This window comes from Coprinopsis cinerea (genome assembly GCF_000182895.1).
Source record: "Coprinopsis cinerea okayama7#130 chromosome Unknown cont3.17, whole genome shotgun sequence".
Classification (NCBI taxonomy): domain Eukaryota; kingdom Fungi; phylum Basidiomycota; class Agaricomycetes; order Agaricales; family Psathyrellaceae; genus Coprinopsis; species Coprinopsis cinerea.
The window spans coordinates 1-23,135 of NW_003307528.1; the positions used below are offsets into that span (position 1 = coordinate 1).

The 23,135-nt window shown below is 49.8% G+C and overlaps 5 protein-coding genes across 5 annotated transcripts; 1 reads left to right on the plus strand and 4 right to left on the minus strand.

Moving 5' to 3' along the window:
- Window positions 1-193: 193 nt before the first annotated feature.
- CC1G_12782 (hypothetical protein) lies at window positions 194-2,843 on the minus strand (the record flags this gene model as incomplete). The annotated part of the gene is made up of 6 exons (XM_001841410.2): window positions 194-354; window positions 402-877; window positions 944-1,763; window positions 1,912-1,935; window positions 2,196-2,537; window positions 2,828-2,843. The coding sequence occupies 6 exons, from the start codon at window positions 2,841-2,843 to the stop codon at window positions 194-196; spliced, it is 1,839 nt and encodes a 612-aa protein (XP_001841462.2).
- A 269-nt stretch (window positions 2,844-3,112) lies between these two features.
- On the minus strand, window positions 3,113-5,745 carry CC1G_12783 (hypothetical protein; the record flags this gene model as incomplete). Its single annotated transcript, XM_001841411.2, has 4 exons — window positions 3,113-3,873; window positions 3,923-4,520; window positions 4,576-5,290; window positions 5,339-5,745. 4 exons carry the CDS (start codon window positions 5,743-5,745, stop codon window positions 3,113-3,115), a joined length of 2,481 nt encoding a protein of 826 aa, XP_001841463.2.
- Window positions 5,746-6,655: 910 nt separating this feature from the next.
- On the minus strand, window positions 6,656-9,492 carry CC1G_12784 (hypothetical protein; the record flags this gene model as incomplete). Its single annotated transcript, XM_001841412.2, has 3 exons — window positions 6,656-8,196; window positions 8,249-9,379; window positions 9,429-9,492. 3 exons carry the CDS (start codon window positions 9,490-9,492, stop codon window positions 6,656-6,658), a joined length of 2,736 nt encoding a protein of 911 aa, XP_001841464.2.
- A 2,137-nt stretch (window positions 9,493-11,629) lies between these two features.
- CC1G_12785 (hypothetical protein) lies at window positions 11,630-17,181 on the plus strand (the record flags this gene model as incomplete). The annotated part of the gene is made up of 10 exons (XM_001841413.2): window positions 11,630-11,728; window positions 11,792-11,856; window positions 12,305-12,871; window positions 12,921-13,042; window positions 13,094-14,407; window positions 14,462-14,643; window positions 14,696-14,871; window positions 14,932-15,326; window positions 15,382-15,618; window positions 15,674-17,181. 10 exons carry the CDS (start codon window positions 11,630-11,632, stop codon window positions 17,179-17,181), a joined length of 4,665 nt encoding a protein of 1,554 aa, XP_001841465.2.
- Window positions 17,182-17,525: 344 nt separating this feature from the next.
- Window positions 17,526-18,122, minus strand: CC1G_12786 (hypothetical protein; the record flags this gene model as incomplete). The annotated part of the gene is made up of 1 exon (XM_001841414.2): window positions 17,526-18,122. One exon carries the CDS (start codon window positions 18,120-18,122, stop codon window positions 17,526-17,528), a length of 597 nt encoding a protein of 198 aa, XP_001841466.2.
- Window positions 18,123-23,135: the final 5,013 nt, after the last annotated feature.

The window sequence follows — 23,135 nt, forward strand, 5'->3', positions numbered from 1 at the left end:
CCGGGGCAGAGAGCAAAAGCATACAGCCTGACCGATCGGCGTGTTGAAGCTGATCGAGTGAGGGACCGTCCCTCTAAAATCCCTCTTTTAGTGGCCCGGCAGAAACTGGCTCGATCTCCAGTAACCCCAGGAAAGCCCCACTTTGGGCCTCACCACCTCGACGGTGGACCCCCCGGGTTAACATTTAGACCTTTTAGGGCAATACTTGGGGTACCAGTTCGTTGTTTTCCTCCCTTACTAGATTCCCCCATTTCGCCTTGGTTTTTTCCTTATCTACGTGCCATGCATCGCTCAGTTTTAATTTGAAAATGTCTATCGTTACCCTATCGTTTATCTTGTCCAGTACCGATTTCCCTGTTATTTCCCAGTTGTGAAGCTATTGTCAAAGGTTCTTCTATTACGTTGACACCACAGTGCCCACACTGTCTCCATTATTAGTACTTTGTACATTTCTGTCATCTCCTTGGATTCCTTCCCATCCTTTTTTATGGTTACTACTGGTATGGCTTCAATGGTGGCAATTGTGGGTTTCTTGAAATTCTCCTTCCCATGTGCTCTTTCCCATAGCTGTCCGGCCATGTTCCATGCTTCCTCGCACCTATTGTCTCTGCATTTCAAGACGATATGTTCTACTGACTCGATATCTCCACAGGTGCAGTACGCCTTATCTTCCCAACCGGGCATGTGCAGGAAGAATTTACCACATTTTACTCGATCGTTCCTTATTTTCCAGATGAAATCGCTATGCTTGTTCGTGAAAGGACCTTTCCATAGGCTTGTTCTTATGGTTCTTTCGCTTGATTTGTCCCATCCCATTTCTCTTCTCGTTCCCTCTGTTTCTTTTTCCCGTCTTGTTCTCTCTTTCTGTTCTCTTTCCCTGATAACCAATTTGTAGGCCATTTTTTGTGTTAAGGAGCTCAGGCGGGCTCCACTTCGTACGAACCTATTGTATGTCTTATGGTTTGGTTCTCTCACTGGTAGGTCTTCTCTTTCCATTTCCCGTTTAGCAATCTCGTCCAAATGGGTCCTTGTGTCCTTAGTAATCCACTCGAAGTGTACTGCATTGCCCTTTCTTCTTATTGTGCTTACTAGGCTTTTCCATTCTCTTACATTTTCCATGTCTACCCAATCGGAGTCTTCTATCTCTTCTAGTTTGTCCGTTAAAACCTCTATGATCCTCTTATTTTGGGTTCTGATCGTGATCTCTCCTTTGGCTTCTATTTGTTCCCTTATGGCTAAGATTTCTCCTCCTTCTACGTTTCCGTCATATTTAAAGTAGTATCCTTCTGTTGACTTTGTCGTTCCGTCTCTCGCTATTCCCACTTGTATAGTGCTTCCGTCGTGTGATAGTTGTTTTTTGACTGTTATGGACACAGTCCAAGTATGTCTTGATCCTTTCATTCTCCTGGCCGGGCGAGTTGTTAATCTCTCTTCCTTCCCTGTGATATATTTTTGGCCCTTTGTAAATATCCTTATCGCTTTCCTTGGGTGTCCCGTTTCTGTTACATTTGGGTCTACTCTTCTCCCTTCTGATTTCAGGTCCTTGGATTTCTCTTTCTTTTTTGTTCTTGGTGTCATGTCTAGTCCATCTTTTCGTGGTGTCTGTAGTGTCGGGTTCATTTTGTTTGATACCCTACTCATCAGCGCGTCCTTCATTGCCGCGCACGCAGGTGCGTTTTGGCAGTTTTGGTTCCCAGTGTCCCACCGGAGGTCTCCTACGGTCTTGATACCATGATTGTTTCTTAGACATCTTGCTGCTTTCACTTAAGTCACCTAGGAAGTCTAGTCTATTAGACCCTTCAATTTTCAACTTCATGGGGTCTAGTAGAGGGTCTGGAAGTGTAACCTGGGAACTCCACCTGCTCTCCAATTCCTGTTCCACCTCTTCCACCCTCCATTGGCTCCTCTCACCATCCACTGTCCGCCTTCCAATTCCTGATTTGATGCCATCAGACAGGAGTCTTGGCGGGGTGTCTGGGGTCCTCGCGTGGAAGTTGATCACTAGCGGTGGGGCACTGGTGCTGCCAGGCTAGCCTAGCATCAAATGCTACTTCTACCTCACCCTACTATATATCTATCAGTAATGTAACCATCCAACCTTCATAATTCCTTTCTATGGCTATACATTATTGGTAGGTAGACACTCTCACTATACTTGCAAGTTGCTTCAATCCTTAGTGATTACATGACCTCACTGACATAGTGCCGTATGGCATATGAGAGGGCAGCCAACCCTGCGTGAACTGTAAGAGGAGGCTTCGTGATGTACTCAGTGACATAGTACATGGACGCCTTTGTGTCCTTTCCAGAGCCGATGAATTTCACGTCGTGATTGCACTGTGTCAGAAAAGTGGCCAAAGGTGTATAATGAGTCATGCGAGCGTTGAGGCGCTTAACACTGACTCTATAGTACATGGACGCCTTTGTGTCCTTTCCAGAGCCGATGAATTTCACGTCGTGATTGCACTGTGTCAGAAAAGTGGCCAAAGGTGTATAATGAGTCATGCGAGTGTTGAGGCGCTTAACACTAACTCTTCCTGTATCATGGTCAATATCAGTCTTCTCTTTTACTAATCCATCCATCCCAAAACGACAATTTATTTGTACTATTCCAGAGTAAACAAAGGCTTATTATAAGTTTTGACATCAGTTGTGGTTTGTATTTAGCGCACCCGCTACATGACACTAGGCATGGGCACCTCCTCTGGAGTGCTTGTAGAGGTCCCGTAGAAGTTCTCCTGGGTCTTGTCAACTTCCCGTGGAAGCTCATCTCACATCCCGCAAAGCCCATCCACTCCTCTGGAGTTTCCGTGGGAGCTCATCTCACCTCCCGCAAAGCCCATCCACTCCTCTGGAGTTCCCGTGGGAGCTCATCTCACCTCCCGCAAAGCCCATCCACTCCTCTGGAGTTCCCGTGGGAGCTCATCTCACCTCCCGCAAAGCCCATCCACTCCTCTGAGGTGCTTGTAGACTTCCTGTGGAAGCTCATCGCCCATCCACTCCCCTGGAATGCTTGTGGACTTCCCGTGGAAGTTCTCCCACTTACTCAACTTCGACTTCACAACTTCCTTTTCTGGTTCACTTCCAACCCACTAATCAAATTCAAATGTATCTACAGTGTGTCTTCCATATCATCATAGGTGTCCTGTCCATACAGCTCTCCTAAATACATCCCATCGACCACCTCCAAAAGCTCATCATCTCCCTCAATGTACCATTCATCTTCGTCGTCCTCCAATGCCAAGTCATCATGATCGTTGTCTTGACATGTTACAACTTTGTCGAATCCCACATTGAACGCGAACTCCTGCTGCGATACACGGTAAATGTGAGTTCTTAACTCCCGCTCCGTGGGGCCCCATCCATCGCCGTCATCACCAGGAATCCTTACCACATCTTTCGACCACTCCATGATCAAGCTGAGCAAGTCATTCTGACGATTAACAAGCGCCCAGCGTAAATCGTCGTTGGACACCAGTGCCAAGGCCGTTTGCAATCCCTTCCACACTGACCGAGACCATTGTTGAAGATGTTGCCGCTCCTCGACCAACCTTTCCTCCTCCTCTTCACATCGCAAAACTACCAGGTGTCCACGGATTCCATGTATCACAGCATCGTCAGCTAGCCACGGTGGTGCTTTTCCGTCGTCGTCGTCGTCCAACCCTCGCATATCCCAAATGGGGTCATCCACGTCAAGAGTAAACAGACGCTCCTTAGGAATGCGCTTTGGAACGATTGCGTTGCGCGGGGCCTTGCGTTGCTGTATCAGCGACTCCATGACACCAACTGTGTCGTTGTACCGCTTTACCAGCTTGAGGATATTTGGTTCGTGTCGCGACACTTGGGCCTGGATTTGAGCCTGTAATTTATTGTCTAATAATGATCAACATAACATTCATCTCTCGTTACTGGGTAAACGTACCGGTTGAGCTTGGGTTTCGGCTTGCTCTGTCCAATCGCTCCAGTTCAAACTTGCGCCCTCGAAGTTTATTGCAAATGCGACTTTTCAGTGCCGCAGCATTGAGGCGATTCTTCACGAAGTCGCTCTTGGACAACCGATCTAGACTGTCTTTGGCCGAAGCGCCTAGTGCACGCCGACGATTTGCGATTGTTTCGTTAAGTTCATTTATCTTCGTGGTTAGCGAGAGCGATAGAGTGACGAGGTCCTCCATGTCCATTTCGACTGTCGTGTCGTTGCGGCGAATTTGTCGGGTAATCTTGGCCATCTGCACCTTCAAGCCATCCCGATGCTTGACCAGCGCCAGTATCTCCTTCACCGCACGCTTGGCTGCATGTTCTGAGGCCTTCGCCAGCGGTTTAGTCTGGCTTTCTACTTGCTCCTCCCAGTACTTCGATAACACCTCTCTCGGACAACCAGACTTGTTTATCAATGTCGCTCCTTCTGCCTTCTTCTTCTGACAATGGTCCCACTTCCGGCCCAGCCAACGTCCCAAAGAACGAAGTGATTTCGCGTTGAGATATGCCACCAGTCCGTCGATTGCAAACAGTCGTTGATGGTACTGTCCGACATACCCGGTTAGCAAACCTCACTTCGTATCAAATCAAAGCACGCACCCCAGACACACGTAACGCCGGTATAAGTATTTTGATTGCAGCCCAAAAGCGTTCACAACCCTCCCCATCTGATAACCCGAATCCATCGCATTTGCGTGGATGGTAGATGAGCTGACAGGCCCACTGATGCCCGTACGCATGGAATACAGAGACGCTCCAGCGTATTCGGGGGTGATACTCCTTTAGAAAACCCCATTTCATACAGCTGCGATGGAGCTGGCAGGCTACATCGTAAAGAAGGCCGAGTGTCATGTCATCCGGAACATGGGAGAAAAACTTGAGAAGCAGTGCAATGGCGTAGTACTGCCTTTCCCCTGCGGACATCATGTTAACCAGCCACAAAGGCCTATCATGGCGACATAGGAGTGCCATCAGTCCCGTATCTGCGAATAGGCGAGTGCTGGCCTTCGTTCGTTTTTCGTCGGCGGCGGTGAAAGACTCCAAACAACCATCGAGGACCGAGTTAGGCACGCGCATACCAGAATCGACTGAATCTTCTTCTGCGCCTGTGTTGGGTTTGGTCCTTGCTGGCCCTGTTGCTCCTCTCGACTCCGATGGCCGAAGGCCCTCCACATATGCCTTGGCTTTCGAAACTTCCTCTTGTAAAAGGAATACTGAGAAGGGGTGAATTAACGGTGGGCTTCGGTCCTCTCCGCGTGCTGGATTTCGTCGCTTCTGTGTAAAGTTTGCATCCAAGCAGAGGATAACCTCTGATCTGACCATTCTTCAATCATAGACAAAGTTCAAGATAAGAAAGACTTACTGGCATTCACGAGTACCTCGGCGAGAGCTGAAACACAAGGGACATCGGTCTTGAAGATAACGAGACGGCTCATCCAACCCAACATCTTCCCAATCGTTATCCTGATCCTCTATCGCGTCAAACGCTAGATCTTCCCCGCAGACGTCCTCCCCCTCCCGCCAAGCTGATTCCCCATTGAACACTTGAAGCGAGTCCCGGGAAGCATTCCACACCACGCTATCAATCACGGCCTCCTTCTGGGCAACCATGTAGTTGTACCACTTCACCGTGGAGGCCATCTTCCTGCGTAAAACGTCTTGACCTTTGATCGGATATCCTTGACGAGCGAGGCATGCTTCTAAGGATCCTGACCAAGCCGATAGGTTCAACGCCGAGCGAGCGTACAGTTCGTGGATGAAGTCGAGCATTCGAATATCGACGGCGAGGGCTGGACGTTTGGGTGATGAGGGAAACAAGCCCATTTGGACGAGTTGGACCCCCGGCGAACAATTACAAGCAAAAACCTCTTCGACACCTGTGGTCAGCGTAATGACGAACTCCAAACGAGACACTGATGAAAGTATGCTTACGATTTTGGAAAATAGCTAGAACACGGCACTGAGGAGCGTTAGGACCGCATGCGCAACAAGGCATCACCCCTGACATGTCTCTGAGGTTGTCCGTAATCCGAAGAAGGTGAAGATAATGAGGAATTATCGCAGGTATGAGCCAATCGACCCATCTTCGAAACTGAACGATGTGCTTGGGATCTCGTTTGACAGGCGATCTGGACTTCCTAGGTGACACCGACTTCCGCCTAGGCGGCGTCCAAGCCACCGACCTGCGGGTTGCGCTTTGGCGGTAATTTCCCGAGGGCGCCATGACGTCCACCCGTGTCTTCAAGCGCAGAGAGGAAGTGCCGTACGGTCGACGAGCTTTCGTTTCCACCTTGGCTAGTTTCTTCATGCAAAAATCTAAGACAAGGAAGATTAGTGGGTTGCTTTGGTAGTGGAAGGAAGGAAGCAACTAAAGTGAAAAGACGTTGCATGGGTATTTTCCTGTGACTCATGTGCATCATCCAGCCAGGTCAAGGCAAGCAAGGAATCAATTAATTACTCATACAAATAGAAAAAGTGATTGCAAAATAGAAGAACGATACGAAAAGAACCTGGTAACGCATGCCTCCAAAACGCACACATAAAATCATCTGGCAATGTCGGACAAATCGATGTCAGTGATAAGATTTCCCGTATCGGTAATCAGCTCACCACGCAAGTCAGTGCCTGGCCCGTTGTCAGATGGAATCGATTGGGAAAAGCATGGCAGCGCTCACCTTAATCACGATGTTGATGACGTTGTTGCACGTGGACGAAGGGAGAGCGGATGGTCGCGATGGAGAGATACTTGGGGTAGGCGGCAAGGAACAACCGGGGCCCTTCCAAACTCCTCAAAGAACGCCGTGCAGTAATAACCCAGGACTCGTTGCTCAGCCTGCAGGTAATAGCGTAAATCACTATCCGGAAGCCCTCCTTTAATGTCCGTTGGACAACCGTCCCAGTCTTTCATGAGTTTTACCAAGCGGCGAACGCCTGTTCGACGGATCCGCCAATCGCTCGAAGACCAGAAACCATCGGAATTCGGAATTTCGTAGACGACATATGTCGGAGTGACCGCAGTGACATCGTCTTCTCCCAAGGCTAATCCGAAAATAGACCGAACTTGTTGGTCTCTCTCCCAACGAGCCTGCGTATCTTCTTGTGTCGTACCGGGAGGCCATTTGGAGGGCGCCTTCGTTCGATCCATGAAAAGTAATTCGAGACGCCAGTTGGTCTCGTGCAGTTCCCATATCACCTCCGCAACCAATCCTTCCGTAAGGGCGCTGGCGACGGCATCAGTTTGGAGCTCCACGCTCAAACTCCCATAGCTGAGAGTGGAAGTCGACGAAGCAATCTGCAGCAATCTGTCGAAATGCGCAATTGGCCGACAAATCTCCTTCGACTTAGAGGGTGGCTGGGAGTGTGACGATGAAGGTGTGGATGAAGGCGAAGACGAGGAAGACGCAAGAGGCGATTGCAAAGAGGAAGAGGACTGGTGTGACGACAGTCGTGCGGATTTTGACGTTTGGGTGATCGGCTTGCTGGGAAGCGACGGTGGTAAGGCCGGTAACGAGGCGGCTACTGGCTTTTGAGGAAGGAATGGAGGCAGCACTCTCGAGATAGGAACACCTTTCTTTGCTTGGGGCGGTGCATTAGGCTTCGGTGGGTTTTGGACGATCCGCTTCACGTTGATTGTTTCGTCGGCGGGTGGAAGAACTTGCTTTCTCGACAAGGCACTTTTAAGACGATGGAAGAACCCTCGCCACAGGTCTGACGTCAGCTCGGGAGCTTCTCCTTCCGATGCGTACCCGATAGTCCCTGTCGCTTTGAAAAGCGAGTTGAGTTGATGAGGTCGAGCCAAAAGCCAAGCTAAAACGAGAGTCGCCCGATCATCTGCCCTCGCCAACATAATGGGATCAGGGACTCCAAAGCCCAACTTCCAACCTTCGCGGCGATAGCGAGGCTGCTTCACGTCCACGGCCTTGAGTGCTGCCTGCCATGCATCTACGGGCTGAGGCCAGAAAGGAATACAGATGGATTTGAATCGTTCCAACTGCGACTCGTTGAGGGGCGGGAGTAATTCGCGCCTTTCCAATCGCGCTGACGTCGAGGTTTTCGATCCTATCGGATGGCTAGCAGTAGAGAGGGTTGGCGAAATCGACGAGCTTGATAACGATCTGGTCGATAAAGGCTGGCTGGAACTAGACGGGCCTGTCGATGTTGATGAACTTGACGATGATCTGGTGAATACGACGACTCGGTTTGATTGAGTGGAAGGGGAGGCTGGAGATTCATTAGAACACAGTTTTACTGGCAGAGGAATGAAAACACCAACCGGATGCTTCCTGGGATGCCGACGCTGCGCTGCCTTGGGCGAGATGACGTGTGAATGGAGAGAAGGTCGCGAGATGCTGGGGTTGGAGGGCCGCATTGACTCGGGTCGGTTGGCGAGGATACCCATCAGGACCTATGGCCCCTCGTCCGCTTGGAAGGCGCAGATCGATCATAGCACAACCCAGTCGCTGCGTCGGTCTGTACAGCTCTGGCGACGGGGTTCCTTCAGCGATGGGGGGATAAGGCGACACCACGAGACCCTCCTTGTAGTGGTCAAGAACGATCGTCGGCTGTCTTGGGTGTACGGCGCCGTGTAACACACAGTTGCGTGCTGGTCCATGCTTGAGCACTCTAAACGACGGCTGGAGATAAAAGCACGGGAGTCCCATCCTGTACAATCGCTGTGCCATAAGCCAATCTTCCGTGATGGCCCCCATACGATTGGTGTCGACCTCCGGAGGGCGTTCTCCTGGTTCCAACACGCCCTGGGTGCGAGGGAGAAAGATCGTCATGAAATCCACCCAGGCGTGGATGTCGAGGCACGCGCATTGGAATTCGGCGTTGGCGAGTAGAAGCTCTTTGTAGGTCATCGGGCAGGTTTCGAGTCGCATGAGAAGATCGTCCATATGTGTGACCATCGCTTTGAGAAATGTGCTGTTTTCTGCTCCCCTGCCCAACTTCTCTCTCTCCTTGAGATAGTCGCGCGCAATCCTCGCGTAGTCGTCCCTGTATCTTCGATATCTCTCCAACACGCCAGGCTTCAACATCCGGACCTCGCAGGAAGAATCGTAGCTGGAGATCAAGGGGCAGTCGGAAGGATAAGGCGTGAACTTGAGGAGAGGGCGCTCGGGGACGTCGGTAGGCATGGCTGCCGTGTACAGGTATCCGTCGACAGCGTAGATAGGATACTGAGTGCGGTCGTCTTCTCCATATCTCCCATCCGCCCTCGCTTGTACAACGCGCCAGCCCTTAGGAATGAATGGGATCCAATCGACGTTGGGACTTCCAGCCACCCAGTAATAGGCCTTGGTGCGGTCGAGCTTGAGATCGCCGGCTCGACTGACGACTTCATCGGGCTTCAAGGGTTCGGGAAGGATGTAGTAGACCATAATGTCGCTGGCATACCATGACCCTGAAGCTAGTTAGAAGGCCTCCATGGAAATCCAATCGATCTTGCTCACTTTTACCGTCCTTGTTCACTGGCCGCATATACGGCTCATACACGGGAGGAGGATCTTTAGGCATTCTTTATGATGTACGTCCACAATCAACGATACCTATAATAAAGCAAATAAAGTCAATACAGCGCGTGTTAAACACGCGGAGATACGGTATCACTGCCCTCAGCTAACCCCAAACCACCTTAGGTGAAGTTCGGCGGGTGAGGGCAGATCGAAGCACCACCTTTGGTGAAGTGCTTTGCAGAAGATAGATCCCTCGATAGCACAACGTTTCGTTAAGTGCAATCGCGGGAGTCTATCGTGATATCCTTCTCCAAGCACAACCTTGGGTTAAGTGCTCGAAGAAAACGGACGAACGTGGAAAGGAGAAGGGGTCGTGAGGGTAGAGAGGATGGAGGGCGGAGGGGACATGACACACGGAGTAAGCCAGCTGAGTTATGCTTACCTTAGACCCGACGTTTTGATATGCTTTGAGGAGACAGATACTAACTTGACGGCGCGAGGAGAAACGATGATGGCGGTCCTCTCTGAGAGCGTGAGTCAGCTGCCATCACGACTCGTGTGCTAAGTCATCGCGTCTCACGCTCCCGCGACCAACAAATGACCCTAACACCGTTACGCGACCGATAACCTCCCTCTATCCCTCTCTCCTCCTCGTACCTCACCTCGTCGTTTAAGCCTCTCCTTCCATACCCTGGCCATTTTAGGGACGTGTTAATCGAGTGTGGGCCAAATAGACGTAGAGGAAAGAGAGAGGTAAGTCTATCTTATCACTCCGCGATCGGATATGCCGCCATCGTGTTCGCTCGACTTCTCTCAGGGTGCCTCCTGCTCTCGTTACCCTTTCGATAACCACCACGTCGAGTGACGATCACGTCGCACAACCACCACGTTGCATAACGCCCTCCAGGCCAGCTCGAAAAGCAACTACAAGAGCTCGTCCGCCTTTTTCGCGCGTTTTTGACGCCTGGGACGGTAGTTGGGTGGTACACAGTCTTCTCCTCTGCGACTTGACGCAACGTCGTCGCTACGTGCTGGGGCAAATGACACTTAACGCAACGTTGTGTCTTTCCCCACTTTACTTCCCCTCCTTGAACTGAGATTTGACCAGAGGTCATCTCAGTCCTTCATCTTTATCAACCTTTTCTCGGACCTCTGACCTTCTGAAGCCGCCTTGTATTGAAGCACCCGTCATTTACCTCTCAAACCATCCTTCGTTCCACCCACATAAACCTACTCCTTGGCTTCATCTCCCGACCGCCACTTAACGCAACGTTGTGGCTTTTTACAGCGATGATAGTCTCTATAGTTTCTGAGCCACTTAACGAAACGTTGTGGCTTTGGCGCTTGGAGTCTTATTGTTGTGACTTGACCAAAGGTCGTCGCGTTTTATATTTGAACTCGCGTTGAATCGTCCAATTCACCTTTGAACTTACGTTGAATGGCTTAAACAACCACCTATCATCATTCGTTGTGTTACAGTCGTACGAAGGTTCGCCTTCAACGTGATCCTCGCCAGGAACACTGCGAATTTGGGCCTTTTGTTCGTCCTACCTTACATCTGGCAATGTTGAGACGCAGCTGGCTCTATTCCAGGGTAGCCGCTTGACCGCCTGTTCGCTTTCTCTTTACTGTACATCCTTGTCTTTTATTTCTTCTCTGGCATGTTGAGATGTTGCTGCCTCTATTCCAGGGTAGCCGCTTGACCGCCTGTTCGCTTTCTCTTTACTGTACATCCTTGTCTTTTATTTCTTCTCTGGCGTGGTTGAGATGTAGCTGGCTCTATTCCAGGGTAGCCGCTTGACTGCCAGTACAGTTTTCTCTTTGCTTTTCTCTTTGCTGGACTCCTTTTCCCTCATGGCTCCCCTTTATTTTTATTTTATTTGTCTCTTCCATCTTTTATCGTCTAGCGTTCGTTCGGTTCTCCTTTCACCCCATCTCTCCAGAGGCTCTTTGGCTTCCTCCACCCATTCCTTATTTCATTTTCATCAATCGCCTCGTTAACTTCGAACGAAGATGGTTGGAGGCGCCTGACTCGCTTCAAGCTTTAGCTCAGGGTCCTCCCTGGCTGTATTGATGGTGCGGACTTGGCCCTATAAAAGGCCTGGTAGTGTCGGCTAATCTCTTCGCAGCTCTCTCGTTTCGAAACACCTCATACAAACCACCATCGGACTTCAACCCCAACGAGAGACTTCAACTCTATGGCCAGGACTCGCAGTGCTAGTCGAGAAACAGGCGAACAACCTGTCGACCCCAACGAAGAGGGATGGATTCAGACTGGCCGGGATGGCAAGCACAGAGTAGGCCCTTACTTTCCTTCGAATGCATCTTCGCATCTTCTAACGTTGAATCTCCTTATACAGCCCGCGAGGAAAACGAGGGTTCGACAGCAATCCCTCGTTCAGTCTGCATGGGATCGGTCTTGCAGGTACTACAGATCCCACGTCACCCATAACTCTCTCCCATTCCCATTCCCATTCCTTTCCCCCTCCCATTCGCTGACAGCTGAGGTGGCACTTAACCAGAGGTTGTGCCGCAGCGCGCACTTGACGCAACGTCGTGCCGCTTGGTGGTGGATGTGGACTTGAGACATTTAACGCAACGTTATGCCTCAACCTCTTCCCCTCTGTTCGCACCTTCCTCGCCCCAACCATATTGGCGTAGCACTTAACCAAAGGTTGTGCTGTGGAGTGCATTTGACGCAACGTCATGCCTCCCTGGTGACTTTTGGAGCATTTAACGAAACGTTATGCTGCCATTGTTTCCAGTAGCCCTGCCAGAAGCACCGCTTTCATTTCGAACCGTCCTATTTATACATGTCTCGTTTTTCACAGTTTGATGCTGACGGATTGTTTTCTTTTTTTACTCAATTCCAGCAACACCCGCAACACCCAAGCGTCAGCTTCTATTCAACCAGCTCCCAAGCGTCTCCCAGTTCCGCCCCGTCCTTTCGTCCTAGTGCCCCATGTATCAACCCTCAAGGCCGGCAAGAAAACCAACACAAACGCGAAGGTTTCACGAACCCGGGGCGCATCCGGTTCCTCGAGCCGCAAGGAGACCTATGCCACCATCGCCAACTTACACTCTCCTGACCGTCTCCCAGTTATTCCTGAGGGTAGCTCCCCCCTCGAGCCGCAACCTGAATCCTCTGGGACGAAGCATGACACGAAGCATGACCGTCGTGAGCTCTCCGCCACCAGCCAAGGCAAGATGGTCAATAGCTCTGAGGACGGGGACCAGGCGAAGGCCATGAAGGCCAAGCAGACGAACCACGGCAATGAGCAGAGCAATCGCAACTCCAAGAAGAAGGCTAGGAACGAGGGTCTCAACACAGCAGACGGGAAGGAACCAACAAGCGCGGCTCGACAGGTCTCGGGAATGCTGTCCAAGGCAGCTCCCACCAAGTTCGCGACCGCTGACTCCCGAGGAGAAGCCCTGAAAAGGTGTGTTAGACTTCTTCAGTCGTTAATTTTGAGACTGATGTCGTTGAAGGGATGACACTGTTGATTCCTTTGTTATACCGTCTTCTCCGACTCCTGGACCATCTGGCCGTCTTCGCCTCCGAAGTTCACCGCGCCCTGAGAAGCAGCCGTTCCACAGGTACAAGGCATGGGGTAAGTGACCCACGCCCGCGATCATCTGCACAATGACTGAATTTACTTTAGATGATGAATGGGAGTTATTTGGCTATGAGTACCAACGAACCAGGACAGTTCCAGACCACGCCCTCAGTTCAATGGAGAAGCCAACCGGAGACATTTTGCAGCTGAAGCTCCCGCCCGCTTCGCGTATTCCCGGCCCCGATGAGCCAGTGCACTTTTACTATGGTCGCCAGTGGCCACAAGGCTATCATACTTCCGGCGTTGGCTTTCTGGGCAAGGGAAACCAAGGCGAGAGGATGGCTGCGCTGCAGAAGTATATCACTATCGTATCTTGGTACAACTGCGTCTCTCGGCAGCGGGAGCAACTTCCCGAAGGTTACACAGCTCCCCAGGCTCCTATCAGCATGACCTTAATGGACATTGAAAAGGATATATTCCGCGCAATTCGTGCTAACTCGACGCTGCTCCTCCAAATCGAAGCCCCCGATGGTCGACCGAAGCATGGCCGCCCAGGTTCCCCTCTCGGCTTTCGCTACTCCATCCCCACAAGTCGAGGAAAGCCTAATGGAGGCGATGCATGTCATCAGGCTGGCTACGACGAGGTAGAAGGGATACACTCCAACGGAGATGTTGACGAAGGTGGTGAGGAGATGGCTGAAGTGGTGGAAGAAATGGAGGTGGAAGAAATGGAGATGGACGAAATGGACGTCGATGAAGACCAGCCCGACACCCAACCATACGATCGCTATTCCTCACCAATTACTGGGGACGAGATCGGTGACCACAACGAGGTTGAGAGCCCTGCCCGGCTGTCCCCGGTCCCTGCTGGAATGGATCCCGATGATCCTTTCGTGGAGGGTGGTGAAGAAGGGGGGGAGCAACTGGGTGAAGGAGGAGAGGAGCAGGGAGACGAAGACAAGGACGAACATCACCTGCAAGAGTCGAGTGACGAAGGATCGAGCTACTCCGAAACCGTCAGGCAACAACGGAGACACAATCGCAGCAGGCGTAGCAGCCCGAGCGAACCCAGAGGAGACAATGAGTCAGAATCATTGCAGGGTTTAACTGAATCCAAAGGCAAGGGCAAAGCCCCTGCTAGAGCTCCTTCGCCCATTCGAAACTTGCGGGAGACCGACATTGCCCCTGAACGCTACGCCCCGCCGCTACCAGCATTCAGCCGAGAACAATCCGCCAGAGAGGTAGCAGCCGAATGTCGGGATATCGTTGAATACGGCGCATATATCACCGGAAAATCGCCAGAGGGTTTTTTGGCGCTGATGGGCTACGACCGTCACCCAGATTCAAGTCGAAAGCCTCAGCCATGGAATAAGTACCGGCAACTGGAGAAACTCACCGCCGAGGAGGAGGGGCGGCCAGGTAAGTCGCGCGCTACCAATTAACAAATCAGCTGCTCATTCTTGTTTCTCTCAGTTCCAACCCAAGACGATATGAAGGCCGAGTACGATCGTCTCTACAAAGAACTGTCGAAGCAGGAAAAAGACCAGCTGGTGGCGAAATGGAACGAGCAAATCCAGACGATTTTGAAGAGCCGTCGAACAGACAATGTGGAGGATCAGGAGGTGATGCATCTCATCAAGGAATCTCAGGCGATGGTAAGTGCTGCTGCCATTTTATTCAATTCGCCTGCTGAAGTCTGTGTCATAGATGAACAGGATATCCAACTCTGGAAAACTGGAAGGCATTCTCTACGTGCTAGGGGTCGAGTCCGGATACACCGGTGTCTCTCGCGTTGTTGTTGGCAGCAGCCTCATGGAGGAACTCCTCGACGACGATGATGCCGATATTCGCCAAACAATTGACAGAGCTGCCATCACAGTATCGTGAGTACCCTTAGATTCACCAGGCATGAACCTCATTGCTCAATGGAGACGATGGTCTAGTGCGGTGAAGACCGGAGTGATGGAGGCCTCACAAGCAAAGCTTTCAGAGGTGCTAGGTCTTCGTAAGGCCTCAAGAACATCAGACGAGGACCCTGTCCCAAAAGCGGCTAAACAAGAGACGAAGTCTATGAAGCGCCCCGGGGGATCAACGAAGACAGAACCATCAACAGACACCCTTTGGGGACTATTCGAAGAATCAGCGTGTCGACAGCCAGACATACCTGAAGAAATCTACAACCTTCCTCCTCGGAAGCCTGCGAAGGGCAGGGTTGATTGGAGAATTCTGATGTCGGAACCAGTATTCAACAAGGTTCGGTTTTGGTTGAGGAAACAGGGAGAAAATGATCGTGATTGGGGCGTACGATACAAACGGTTCTTGGAGCAAGGCCTGTACTGTCAGTATCTCTTTGAAGCTCAACTGTTGAGGTCCCGCTCACCTCCCCGTTACAGGTGTTGCCACAGATCAATCTGAACCGCCAGCGACTGGATTCCACGTAGCGCTTGTCGATTACCTGGCGAGCAAGAACAAGATGTTGGAAGGATACCCTGCGACCTGCCCGGTACCAGGAAGAGACACCATGGGTGTTGAGCTACAACATCTCTGGGGGGCCAACGCGTTTGAAGTGGTGGAAGTGATGTTCGGTAGAAAGGAAGGTTGGAAGATGAGGATCGTCGATATACCTGAACGTAAGCACGTCTATCGTTGTGAGTAGACCGCACTTTGAACTTACCTGTGCTGTAGACCTTCGTCGAATTGAACGCGATGATACCAATCCCGAATACTTGAACATCCCCATCATCACTGCCAACGACGCCTCAGGCCGCGTTACCAAGGTCATGGCTCGAGTCTCAGACGCGAGATGCTGGTTTATTCAAGAAGTCTGCAAGGAGGCTGTTATCCGAAAATACACTAATCACCCCGATTATCGCGATCGATCTCTCCCTATCAAAGAAAGCCTCAAAAAATGGCCGGTCAAATTGTCGAAGTCTGCTCGCATGATGAAAAAGGAGGTTAAGCTCGAGGAAAGCGAACACTCAGGACTGGGGAGTCTGGGGCATGCAACGGAGAGGGATACCACAGCAGTCGAGTCGTCTGGAGCTCCCAGCGGCGGGGGCGGAGACCACAACCACAAAGAGAACCACGACATGCCACACGAGTCCGGCCATACCTTCGGCGCTTCGGACGACGACGACCCACACAATGACTACCACCCGCCGCGTCATGACCACAATGATCCACACAACGACTACGACGATTCGCGCAACAATTACGAAGATCCACACAACGACTATGAAGATCCACACAACGACTACGACGATTCGCGCAACGACTACGAAGGTCGACGCAACGACTACGAAGGTCGACGCAACGACTACGAAGGTCGACGCAACGACTACGAAGGTCGACGCAACGACTACGAAGGTCGACGCAACGACTACGAAGGTCGACGCAACGTCTACGAAGGTCCACACAACGTCTACGAAGGTCCACACAACGTCTACGACGACGTGCGAGTCAATTCCTGCAACAGGCGCAGCGATGGGCAAGAGTCCGACAGACCCGCGAGCTACGGCAAGTGGAGCTTCTGCGAGGACGAGCAGACTTGCGAGCCTGAGGGGGGTATGCGCAATTTCGCCCCTCGGCATGGTGTTGCATACTCAGCGGCGGGCAATCGGCCTTACGGAGGCCAGCGTACTCAAGAGCCCCATGTCCAACTACGCGTAGCTCGTCCGGTTAATGTCCCCAATCGAGACGCGCGCCGCCCAGAAGGCCGCTTCCCTACGTCGAACCACCGAGAACATCGAGAATACCAATGTGTGCCCCATCGTCCTCAAGTGCAGCCCTCCCCTTCCTCTCATAGCTCACGTCCGCACCCAGCACGCATGTCGCCTTCCCCACGCAACGTGGTTCGTCCGCCGGGACAGCAGGCCAGTCGCCTTGGTTACGACACAGAGGCAACTGTCGGTCACGTTCTGAAGCTCTTAGGCATCCATGGCAAAGGAGCGCCGAAGCGAAAGGCTGGAGGAGATGACGTGGCAGAATCTGAGGTTCAAGCACACCAGCGACAACCACTCCAACCTCTTGATCAAATCAACCCTTCTCGCAATATTGTAGGTAGGGGATATACCTCTACTAGTAGAGGAGAACCATCACGGGGAGGGCCCCTCCAGAAAACTTATGAAGGCCAGACACCTGCAGACTATGAACAGCAGGGGCATCTGAGACCTTCAAAGCGGATGAGAATGTGAGTACTCGCTTCGGAAACCCTTAGAATATTTTCCATATTCTTTATGGAGTTTTTCGAGAGCCTTAGAATAACCTGACTACCTTACTGAGTGTTCGGAAGGCCTTAGAATAACCTGACTACCTTACTGTGTCTTCGGAAAGCCTTAGAATAACCTGACTACCTTACTGTCTGCCTCTTACCTCTTTTCGGAAATGACTACTATTTTGTTTGAATCTGTTTGAATGTATGGATCTATTTACTGTGTCTTCGGAAAGCCTTAGAATAACCTGACTACCTTACTGTCTGCCTCTTACCTCTCTTCGGAAATGACTACTATTTTGTTTGAATCTGTTTGAATGTATGGATCTATTGTATGCAACACCTCTGAGCTGCCCTTAATGAGCTCCCACGGGGAACTCCAGAGGAGTGGATGGGCTTTGCGGGAGGTGAGATGAGCTCCCACGGGAACTCCAGAGGAGTGGATGGGCTTTGCGGGAGGTGAGATGAGCTCCCACAGGAACTCCAGAGGAGTGGATGGGCTTTGCGGGAGGTGAGATGAGCTCCCACAGGAACTCCAGAGGAGTGGATGGGCTTTGCGGGAGGTGAGATGAGCTCCCACAGGAACTCCAGAGGAGTGGATGGGCTTTGCGGGAGGTGAGATGAGCTCCCACGGGAACTCCAGAGGAGTGGATGGGCTTTGCGGGAGGTGAGATGAGCTCCCACGGAAACTCCAGAGGAGTGGATGGGCTTTGCGGGAGGTGAGATGAGCTCCCACGGGAACTCCAGAGGAGTGGATGGGCTTTGCGGGAGGTGAGATGAGCTCCCACGGAAACTCCAGAGGAGTGGATGGGCTTTGCGGGAGGTGAGATGAGCTCCCACGGAAACTCCAGAGGAGTGGATGGGCTTTGCGGGATGTGAGATGAGCTTCCACGGGAAGTTGACAAGACCCAGGAGAACTTCCATGGGAAGTCCACAAGTATTCCAGAGGAGTTGATGGGCTTTGTGGAGGAACAATAAGCTTCCACGGGAAGTTGACAAGGCCCAGAAAAACTTCTACGGGACCTCTACAAGCACTCCAGAGGAGGTGCCCATGCCTAGTGTCATGTAGCGGGTGCGCTAAATACAAACCACAACTGATGTCAAAACTTATAATAAGCCTTTGTTTACTCTGGAATAGTACAAATAAATTGTCGTTTTGGGATGGATGGATTAGTAAAAGAGAAGACTGATATTGACCATGATACAGGAAGAGTTAGTGTTAAGCGCCTCAACACTCGCATGACTCATTATACACCTTTGGCCACTTTTCTGACACAGTGCAATCACGACGTGAAATTCATCGGCTCTGGAAAGGACACAAAGGCGTCCATGTACTATAGAGTCAGTGTTAAGCGCCTCAACGCTCGCATGACTCATTATACACCTTTGGCCACTTTTCTGACACAGTGCAATCACGACGTGAAATTCATCGGCTCTGGAAAGGACACAAAGGCGTCCATGTACTATGTCACTGAGTACATCACGAAGCCTCCTCTTACAGTTCACGCAGGGTTGGCTGCCCTCTCATATGCCATACGGCACTATGTCAGTGAGGTCATGTAATCACTAAGGATTGAAGCAACTTGCAAGTATAGTGAGAGTGTCTACCTACCAATAATGTATAGCCATAGAAAGGAATTATGAAGGTTGGATGGTTACATTACTGATAGATATATAGTAGGGTGAGGTAGAAGTAGCATTTGATGCTAGGCTAGCCTGGCAGCACCAGTGCCCCACCGCTAGTGATCAACTTCCACGCGAGGACCCCAGACACCCCGCCAAGACTCCTGTCTGATGGCATCAAATCAGGAATTGGAAGGCGGACAGTGGATGGTGAGAGGAGCCAATGGAGGGTGGAAGAGGTGGAACAGGAATTGGAGAGCAGGTGGAGTTCCCAGGTTACACTTCCAGACCCTCTACTAGACCCCATGAAGTTGAAAATTGAAGGGTCTAATAGACTAGACTTCCTAGGTGACTTAAGTGCTGCTTTCTTGTTATCCAGGTATTTATCTTCTGCGGTTACGTGGTACCATACTGGTAGTTGTTCTCTTAGCTCCTGGCTTGCTTTCTGGACATCCAGTCCCATGTTATATCGCCTACCTACTTCAATCATATTCCTTATGCTTTGGGGTATTCTAGCCCATTTCGCTTTAGATTCCTTCCATGTTTGTAGTACCCAGTCCACTTTACTGGATTCTTCTAGCTTCACTTCCTTATTTGCGTTCTTCTTGATTATTTCGTCAGCTACCCACGCCCACCTCGGTCTTTCGTTTGGTGGGCTTGCCATTTTCTTAAGCCACATTATGTTTATCGCATCAATTCTTGCTTTCATGTCCGGTACATTTAGACCTCCGTCTTCCCGAGGCAGTGTCGCTCTGGTCCAGTTGATAGCCCCTTTTTTTCCACTCCATAGGAACCTTCTCATTTTCTTATTCATTTCTTCAGCCCTTCTATTTGATATTCCGTTTACCGTAGCTAGGAATATAGCTTTAGACTGAACGATCGCCTTTAAGATTAGCTCTTTTCCTTTTAGTGAAAGGTTCATCTTGCCCCACAAATCCATCCTCTTTTCTTGTTCTTCCATGATTTTGTTCCACTGTGGCTCTTGGTTGGTTTCATTTCCTATCCATGCTCCCAGAGTTCTCATTGAGGTCCCATCCTCTATTATTGTCATTCCTGCTTCTATTTGGTTTCCCGGTAATTTGTTTAGCCTTCTTTCCTTAATCACCTCTTGTCTATGTTCTTTCGTTCCGATTGGCAGGAACTCGGTTTTCTCTAAGTTGAATTTTGCTGTTGATGCTTCACAGAATTCGTCTAAAACTCTGTTGAGTTCCTTGAAATCATCGTCTTGTCGCATATACACAATGGTGTCATCAGCGAAAAGAGTTACCTTCACCGGGTCTTCCGCTCCGTTTATTTTAAACCCTTTTAGTTTACTATTCCTTAACATAATTGCCAATGGTTCGATTGCTAGATTATACAATAGGCATGACATAGGGCATCCTTGTCGTACTCCTCTACTTACTGCTATTGGTTTTGGTTTTACCCCGTTTACCATTACACTTGTCTCCGCGTCTTTGTAGATTTCCTTTACCATTCTGATAAAACCTGGTGGGAAGCCAAATTTTTCCAGGACTCTCCACAGGTAGTCGTGTGCAATTTTGTCGTATGCTTTTTCTTGGTCTAGGGCTACTATGCATCCATTTTCCTCGAATTCCCTACTGTAGCTTACCATGTACTCGGTTAACCTTACATTGTCGTATAGGCTCCTCCCTGGTACGAACCCAGCTTGGTCCGGATGGATTATTCCTTTGACTACTTCTCCTAATCTCGTTGCTATCATTTTGGTCATTATCTTATAATCGGAGTTCGTGAGTGTTACCGGTCTATAGTTTTCAATTTTTGTTCTCGCTTTTTTCTTATATAGTAGAAACATCACGCCTTTGTTGAAAGACTTTGTCTTTAGTCCGTCCTTTTTAATGCTGTTGTAAACCTTCTGTAGGATGCCTGTTATTGACCCTTTGTATTCGTCATCCGTTTGGATCGATTCTCTCTCTAGCATTTTCTTGTAGAATTCGTATGGTATCCCATCATCCCCGGGGGCTACTCCGTTTTCCACTTCTTTAATCGTTTGCCTTATTTCCAATTTCTCAAAAGGTTTGTCCATGGTTTCTTTCTCTTCTTCCTTCAATTCTACTTTAATCTCGTCGATTACTTTTTGAATTTTCTCATTATCGCCGTCTTCTCTCTTCGGTGCTTCCTGTAGACTTGCATGGTGTTTGCTTGCTATTTGTACCATCTCACTGGTCTCCGTGGTTAGGGTGCCATCTTTTCTCTCTAATGCAATTATCGCTTGTTGTTCGTTTTTGGCTTTATTTAGGGCAAACCAGTATTTCGTCCCTTTTTCCCCTTTCATTTCATATCTTGCTTTTGCTTTCCAGCTCATTTTGTTTAGATTTCTCTCCAAAAGAGTGTTTTCTTCTAGTCTCGCTTCTATGATTTCTTGTCGCGCTTTTCTTCCAATATCGCCGCTCTGTGTCAGATTTTTTGCTTTTATTATAGTCTCTTCTACTTTTTCTCTCTGTTGTATGAGGGCTCTGTTTTTGGTTAGCCACAAGTCTTTTTCTATCCTCTTCGCTGTTTTCTTTAATTTTTCCTTAGTCTCTTCCCATATCTGTTGGGGTCCCTTTTCTCTATCTTCCTCCATCTCCCTTTCACATACTTTAAGGATATCGTGTAGCTCCTTCAAAGCTTTATTATTTCCTAGCGCACTCTCTTTCATCTTCCACTTTCCGTTCCCGATGTAGGGTAGTCCTGTTTTCAAGACTGCACATGATACTACTTCGTGGTCACTTAAATTAGCGCTCCCCTCTATTTCCCATTCCACTGCCTGTTTCGCCATGTTGTTCGTCACGTATATCCTGTCTAATCTGGCTAGTCTTACTTCTCCTCTGTCCTTTTGAGTGAAGGTATACCCTCTACTGTCTGGGTTCTCTTCTCTCCACCCGTCCATCATTTGGCACTGTCTCTTTAACTCACGGAGTACTTCTTTGCATCCGCTGTCGTCGTTGTCACTCATAGGGAGTCTGTCAATGACGTCTTCTACCATGTTGAAATCACCCATCAAGATGATATGCTTGTTTTCTTTCCTGGCTTCCTTTAGTTTATCTTTAAGTTCGGTTAAGAACGTTCTCTTCTGTTGTGCTATATTGGGGCATATACATTTACTAGTAGTACTTCTTGGTCTTCTGATATGTTTGTTTTCATGCTATTGCCCTACCAGGGATCCATTCTTCTATTGAGTACTTTTTTCCTGATATCATATCTCTGTTGAGGACGAAAGCCACTCCTGCTACTCCATCTAAGTCGCTACTGCTGATTATTATCCTGGGGTTTTCTTTATTTAGTCTTTCAGCGTCGCCGTCTTTGAGTTTCGTTTCCTGTATTGCCATTATGGTGTATCCTCTTTGTCTTATTAAAGTAGCCAGTCTTTTGTATTTGGATTTCCTCTCGTGGTCTAGTTTTCCTTTGATGTTCAACGATGCAATAGCCATTTTCTGTCCTTTGGGTACCTTCTTCCTCCTTACGAATGCTTCCCCAACCCGGTCTCCGCGATTCGGGTGGGTCTGGTTCAGAGACTGGACACTATCGTTCACGTGTGAGTGGGAGCCTACTGTCCTGAGCTCTTCACTCTCCGCAGAATTCGCTCTGTTTAGACTACTGGCCTGCGGACACACAGCAGCAGGGTGCGCCACTCCCCCGATGTCACCGTCCCGTGTACCAGGACAGCCCAAGGCGCTACTCATAGCTGTTTGTGTGTTCATGATCATAGGTTTTTTGGTTCGGGCCTGGCCCAGCTTAGTTAGTGTTGTTCTTAAGTTCCTTCGAGCCTGCCCTAAAGTGTCCTGTAAAATTTGACGTTGAGGGGGGTCTACCCAGGTTGTTGCTGAGTAGACCCCCATTTACCTTAGTATATACTTAGTTTGCTACTTATGTGGTCGCTCTAGTGAGTAGACCTTTACTTACCTTTGTGTATGCTCAGTATCTGTCTTACGTGTTCCCTTTTTCGAGTATTAGCCTGAGATGATCGTGTATACTCCCCTGCATGTTACTACAAACCCTGATACAACAAATTTAACGAAAAGAAAAGGACGAAAGCGATTCCGGGGAGAGCCCCATTTTCCACTTCTAATTCCCTACTCCTCCACCTCGTCTTCTCCCATTTTTATCTCCCAAGCCACCCATTCCTTCCCCAAAAGTGAACCGACTGCTCCTACGAGTGGGCACGGTAGTTCTCGGTTATAAGGTGTCCCTACTTGTCCGTGATCTTCTCCTTTACAGATAACACAAACGTTCCTTATAACTGTGAACCTCATTGGCTTTTGACGTCCGATTTGTATCGAGAATCGCCCAGTTGGATCCAGCGGTTGTTTCTTT